Here is a 7,138-nt window from a genome sequence, read left to right on the forward strand (position 1 = left end):
GGACACCATTATCCTGTGTCCTTGAAAATCAAATTTTCAGTATTCAGGGAACACTGGCCTGTTCCATGGAAACAAGGAAATATGTGAAATTTCTAATTTTGATAAGTTTAAGAAGATGATTCTGTATAATATAAAAATGAAAAGAGGAACCCACTGGATATTACCAGTATTTGGTAATAATATTTTGCATAATATTTACAAAAATATTTTGTAAAATATGTTCTTTCAGCCCAACAACTTTAGGCTTTTAACAGTGTCTCATATTTCGACAACAGGGCTTTAAATGTCTTTTAATTTTCTTCGATTAGTCACTGGACTTCAGTCGGCTAGTCATATATTCTGTACTTAATATGCAGTGTTCTGGTACTTTGGAGTTGCCACTTCTGACACCTTGCCTTCCTAGTTTGTAATGTTCTTGTGCATTTTTAGTTTGTATTTAGTTGATGACACAATCTGCACACATAGCAATCAAATATTCATGATACCCTGTAACTGTGTTCATAAAAATAACAAAAAACTAGCCAGCTGGATTAAGCATGTCACATTACTCCAAATACAACAGGGTATATATGGCCACAAAAATAGCGCTTCTGTATCACATGGTTATTTATATTTATAGTATTGTGTGGGGTACGAATTCACCATTTTGACAAGACCTGGCTAATTCAATATTGTTTTCTCCAAATTTTCCCACTGGGAGCTAGCTCCCTCTTTAAAGGGCATTCACAAGAACAATTCCACTGAGAACCTTGAATTTCCCATCATTCCCATAGTATGTTATCACTGCAACAGGATGTTGTCTAAGTGGCAGAGGAAGCCAAAAACCTTAATATATTTGAAAACCCACCAAATCATTTCTGCCTGCATGGTAAAGAAAATGAGCATATTCTGCAGATTAAAGAAAATTTTTAATCCCAGAGGAGCAGCAAGCTCAATGTTGCCTTTAGTTGCATGAACACTGTTATTATTGGGCATTTAAATCATAATTCTGTAGTGGATGGAGATAAGGTTCAAGACAAGTGTTGCTATTTGCTCAGCATTACTTCTTCAAGTCTACTACTTTACAAACTGTAAACTTTACACTTATACTTTTGTAAGAATCTAGGTGGTCTCCAAGTATTATATTTGTGCCCATGTTTATGAAGATGTAAACACAGATACAATTTGGGTTTTGATATTAAAAGTTCTAAGTTGCACACTACCACAATTAAAGGTAACTGCAAATCAAATCTGAATCAACTTAAGGCAGTCGTGACTATCAGTTAAAGGGTATTTGCAGACAAGACGGTTTCTTGTTCTCCCTACTTGTGCTTCGTGAGTTTTGCTAATAAAAGTTCTAAGTTGCACACTACCACAATTAAAGGTAACTGCAAATCAAATCTGAATTAACTTAAGGCAGTCGTGACTATCAGTTAAAGGGTATTTGCAGACAAGACGGTTTCTTGTTCTCCCTACTTGTGCTTCGTGATAATAATAATTGAACTATTTGCATGGTGTTCCACTGTGTAACATTCTCAAGATAAAGGCGCTTTCTGGGTCAATGTGCAGCAAGTAGCATTTAAGCTTAGTTGTGAACTTAAATGTAAGGCTGCTCCTGGCCAAATTCTCCCATGTCCCCATGCAAAAACAGGAGGATTTTTAAATATATATACACACCCATTTACAAAGCTATTTGCAGTATGACAAAGTGACTCATCAAATTACAATTTATTAAGTGCGCTGTATAGAGATACTCGGGATTGTAAAACAGTCTTCCTCTTTTTATCCCCTATTATCTGACAAATTTGGATAAAATGCAAAATGACATGCTCCACGAACACTTGATCAATTTAAACCACAACAAAAAACTTTCTGCCACGAGACAGTGACGGGCGCCGCTCTGTGTCACATGAGACTGGCCAACTGCTCGCACAGGTCGCGCCACCGATCTTGCACACCATCAGTCTGTGGACAGCTCCTCAACAAAGCGCTGCTCAGTAGCTTCGCATCGCCAGCACAGAAGCGGCTCCCTGTCAGTAGGGACTGTAGTTCCGCACCTGCCTCCCAATAAGGCCAGTTCGCAGGCAGCTCTAAAGAGCACGAGTCGATGATGCCATTTTTTACGTTCATGCACAGAGTCACGATCGCATCAGCTACATTGAGAGACACGCTGACGTCGAATTTGGGCGTCTTCCCAAACACCCATTCCCAGCTAAGCATTTCCTGTGTCGCGCTCCTGATGCCGGGCAGAGTGTACTCGTCCGTAGGGTCGAGCAGTGCAATACCAGGCTCAAGGCAGTACTGGTGGGCGTACTTCTGTGCGATTGCCGTTATAAGCAGTTCGCAGGTCAACGCAGGGTCTTGGTCGGTGAGGTTCATAACGGTGGATGGCACACTGCTGGTGGCATTACTGCTGATGCCCTGATATGGGCTCTTCAAGACAGCAGACAGGGCTTGTCTGTCGGTGTTGCTCAGTAATGTGCAGTGGTGGTAGGCTGAAGTTCTTCCCAGCTTGGCTGCGGTCCCGGACACCTTAAAGTCACCATTTAGCAGCAAGTCAAAGCGATCGGTGACGCACACGTCTAGCCGAGGGCTTACGGCTTTCAGGGCGCTGCACACTAGTTGTAAGTTTCTTGCCCTGTGGTACCTTTTCCTGGACGTAAAGAAAGTTATGTTAAGGTTGCCCAGGTCGTGGTACACCGTACCTCCGCCGCTAAGACGCCGGGCTAGCCGGACCCCCTTTTCCCTGAGCAGACCCACGTTGCACTCTTGCCAGGGGTTCTGGTGTCTACCCATAACCACGGCCGGCGCGTTCTGCCAGAGCAAGAGGGCGTGGCCTTCTTCGCTCAAATCCAAATTATTATGGAGCCAGTCTTCCAGTGCCAGGTTTTCATAAACGTCACTTGAGAGAGACCGGAGGACAGCTCCTCGGCTGGGACCCAGAGTGAAGACAGTGCGAGAACAGGAGCGCACGTATGTACAGCATTGTGCACTACGGCTAAAGGCAGCAAGTGCTACACCGACGAACATTGCCCTACTTACATGAAGTCCTAAATGAATCAGTTCATAGTGATACAAACTTTATCCCAGACCTTCTGGACAGCATGATCTTGGAGTACTTTCAGACCCGCCTACTCGAGTATCTTCATCCGGGGCACAAGAAAATCAGAGCACGCCCACCTTCTCAGAGCTTCTCAGCAGCAAAATTCGCAAACAAGTACTGAACGCTTCACTATCAGTCGACTTTGTTTTTTTCTTAACTTAAGTTTATCTTACGTTTGTTATTAAGACTTCAAAGATTGTATAAAATTGTATAACAATACGCGAAAAACATAAATCATCCTGAAAAAATGTGAATAAATCGAGAAAGCTGAAACTACTTTAAATGACCTCATGGGATCGATATGTTGTCCCCAGTTTTACAATAAATTCTGTAATATTGTACTATTAATATAATTAACTAAGTTGTACAATAAAGGAAATGTTCTCAAACCTATTTTTGTGTTGCGTGATGGCAGCGCACACCGCTAGTTCATCAGGCTCGAGGTGGGAACCAACCCAGAACCCAGATCCGTCAGCTCCTATGACCACTCACACACAACTAAACTCACAGTCTTTAATTAACTTAACACATCACACACACGTTTGATTTATGACGGTAAATACGTAAATGGCATCAAATACAGGGTGATGGACCTGTTAGGGAGGAGCACCGAGTACGTCCTATATTGTACAACAGTACAGTAATCTAAAATTGAGTCACATCACAAATGCACGAACCAGAAAAATATTGTGAAAAATTACAGACAGAAGAGGGATTACAGCACAGCTCTCAAATGTACGAATTGCTTTCATTTAAAACTTTTTTAGCTAAAGAAAAGTGAGAGGTTTGAACGTGCACACAAAATGGCCTTTCGGGAGTTTATTTTTCAATTGTATTTCTAAATACTGTACATCGTTTATCTAGTGCACATCTATCTGTTTCTTTGCTGACCCTGTTAACGTTACTATACTGTCACGGGAAGTGCCGCCGGTCCAGACAGCACTAAGTAAAATTCAGGATTCAGCGCAGAATAATATCTGTATCTCATTGATATTTACTGTTCTAGTATTCTAAACAGACACTGCAAAGTTGGAAGCAAACTTGACTGGGTGCTTACATTTTATTAAGCTGAAATAAATATTCATTTCAAAGTAAATATGTTCTGAAAACATAACTGAAATTAAAACAAATAATACAAATGTAAATAAATGCAACTAATCATATTTTTCAACTTTATACATACATATATGAAAAAAAAACAGAATTGCTGTAGCATGCAATACTTAATCTCATGAATCCCAATAGATCACTGTAGGTAAAGCTTAATCAGGTGCATTTGCATACTACACAAAGCCCGTCTGTCTATTTGCCTACATGAAACAACTCATCTCTCAGTAGACCAATTTTGTTGAAATTTGGCACACCAATTCTTTCAGAAAATTTGTTGGATATTTGTTGTTCAGTTTTAATTGAGATACCATATTTCTCACTGCACAAAGTTTTGAAATTTCAAATTCTCCCATTGAAACACTGAGCATTGACTCCACAAAACAAAACCCTGTATAACCTTCCATACACAGCTGGGAAAGTAAATCAATTCTGCCTTGTTCTCTGTAGTTTTTTTTTTTTTTGACCGAGAAAAAAAAATGTTGCTTGGAGTAAGTCAGAAATCATCACTGTTGGAAGAATATTTAGTGTTATCTTTATACTTGGAAGTACATCATTTAGCTACAAAACGAAAGGTGGCAATCAATCACAACAGTGTGGAATTTAACAAAAACTTGTGTTTGCTTAGGGCAGAACCAGTGATGCAGTTGGCAGTGGTGTCATGGTTTTAGTTCCCAGCCCCATTATTGGTCTGTGAAATGTAAATGTTATTCATTACTGTTATTTGTCTGAATAGTTTTCTTTGGGCACATCAGCCTCATCTGGTGTAAGTTAATAAGCTTTTCACGAACATACAGAATACTATAAGTATGCACTGTGATAGACTGAGGTTCGATGTGGCTGATCCTTCTCCTGTACCCAATGATTCAAAATTTGCTTTGGCTGCCTGTAGTAATAACAGCAAAAATGGTAAATTAATGAATGGGTATTTATTAAGATTAAAAAATCTTACTTTCCCTAAATAATCCTCAGAGGGAAAGTGGCATTATCAATGTAACATTTAAAAAAGACATGCACAAAAATCCACAATCACTCATGCAGGGCTAATTAAACAACACACAGATCTTAAGGTATGAAAGGAAACCGAAAACCTCAGAAGCTGTAAAGAAGCAGTACTTACCACTGCACCACTACATAACCCTGATTGTAGGACTAATTTGAATTAAAAACAACACTTTTGCTACAGCAGGCAATTCTGTCAAATATATATTGTTAATTCTATGCAAGTAATATGTTTAAAATAAAATGGAAATGTGAAAATTCCCATGTTCAAACTATTAACTATACCGCTAGCTAAATAGTTTTGTCTTTTCTTTTTGTGAAAAATACTTTCCAATATTCACATAAAAAACACTTTAAATAAAATGTGCTTTATGCTTCCATGTCCATGTTCATGAATCAGGAGTTTTATGATATTGACTAACTAGTGGATGTTTATAGTTCCTATAAAGTCCCCATATCCACTAGTTTTATATTCATCAGTCTAATGTTTTTGTAGTCTATTTTTATTTGCCTCTGTTTGGACTGTTATAGGTGAATAATTAAAAAAAAAACTTTTGTTTTATTTACATGTAAAATGTCTAGGTGTTTCAGTTTCAGTCTGACATTATTACATGTTTAGAAAACTGCCATAAATAGATGCATCTAAACTGTGCTTGCAAGATTTCAAAAAATGTAAAAGCAAACTAGCAGACTAATACAACAATAGAGCACATCTATATGTGCCAAACTGATTTAGATGAAAATGGTCAGATAAACATAAACTATGAAAAAAATAAGTTCAGGAATAAACAAAGTGGAGTGACGGCTCTGGGGCTAAGGCTCTGTGCCGGTATCTGGAAGGTTGCCGTTTCAAATTCTGCTGCTGCCAGAAGGAATCCTACTCCATTGGGCCCATTAGTAAGACTTTTAACCTGAAAAATGCTCCATGTGCACTGTACAATAACTGACCCTGTGCTCTGACAATGAAGTTCATGCAAAGAGGCAATTTCCCCTCGAGGATTAATAAAATACATAAATAAAAGTTAAATGGTGCAAATAATATTAAAATAAATACTGTTTTCCTAACTCTCTGTAAGTTTAGTCAGTTTCCCTGTGATGGTTTGTCTATTTACCTTCATCCTAAATACAGAATTCTAACTCTCCGTGTGCTGGCCACACAACTTTCTTGATTTCAAGCCTTCACCACAACTTGCCTCCCAACTACCCAATCAACAGCATAAGATAGATAGATAGATAGATAGATAGATACTTTATTAATCCCAAGGGGAAATTCACATACTCCAGCAGCAGCATACTGATAAAGACAATATTAAATTAAAGAGTGATAACAATGCAGGTATACAGACAGACAATATCTTTGTATAATGTTAACGTTTACCCCCCCTCCCCCCCAGGTGGAATTGAAGAGTCGCATAGTGTGGGGGAGGAACGATCTCCTCAGTCTGTCAGTGGAGCAGGACAGTGACAGCAGTCTGTCGCTGAAGCTGCTCCTCTGTCTGAAGATGATACTGTTTAGTGGCTGCAGTGGATTCTCCATGATTGACAGGAGCCTGTTCAGTGCCCGTCGCTCTGCCACAGATGTCAAACTGTCCAGCTCCGTGCCTACAATAGAGCCTGCCTTCCTCACCAGTTTGTCCAGGCGTGAGGCGTCTCTCTTCTTTATGCTGCCTCCCCAGCACACCACCGCGTAGAAAAGGGCGCTTGCCACAACCATCTGGTAGAACATCTGCAGCATCTTATTGCAGATGTTGAAGGACGCCAGCCTTCTAAGGAAGTATAGTCAGCTCTGTTCTTTCTTAAACAGAGCATCAGTATTGGCAGTCCAGTCCAATTTATCATCCAGCTGCACTCCCAGGTATTTATAGGTCTGCACCCTCTGCACACAGTCACCTCTGATGATCACGGGGTCCATGAGGGGCCTGGGCCTCCTAAAATCCACCACCAGCT

The 7,138-nt window shown here is 39.8% G+C and overlaps 1 protein-coding gene across 1 annotated transcript; it reads right to left on the reverse strand.

Annotated features, from left to right (window-relative positions):
• Positions 1–1,690: 1,690 nt before the first annotated feature.
• Positions 1,691–3,121, reverse strand: lipt1 (lipoyltransferase 1). Its single transcript, XM_028800620.2, has one exon. It carries the CDS (start codon positions 3,007–3,009, stop codon positions 1,885–1,887), a length of 1,125 nt encoding a protein of 374 aa, XP_028656453.1. The 5' UTR covers positions 3,010–3,121; the 3' UTR covers positions 1,691–1,884.
• Between the last annotated feature and the right edge of the window lie 4,017 nt (positions 3,122–7,138).

This window comes from Erpetoichthys calabaricus, chromosome 4 (genome assembly GCF_900747795.2).
Source record: "Erpetoichthys calabaricus chromosome 4, fErpCal1.3, whole genome shotgun sequence".
NCBI classification, from domain to species: domain Eukaryota; kingdom Metazoa; phylum Chordata; class Cladistia; order Polypteriformes; family Polypteridae; genus Erpetoichthys; species Erpetoichthys calabaricus.

What these genes read in the sequence shown, in the direction of transcription:
- lipt1 (XM_028800620.2), bottom strand. Translation starts at nt 3,009, where the DNA reads ATGTTCGTCGGTGTAGCACTTGCTGCCTTTAGCCGTAGTGCACAATGC.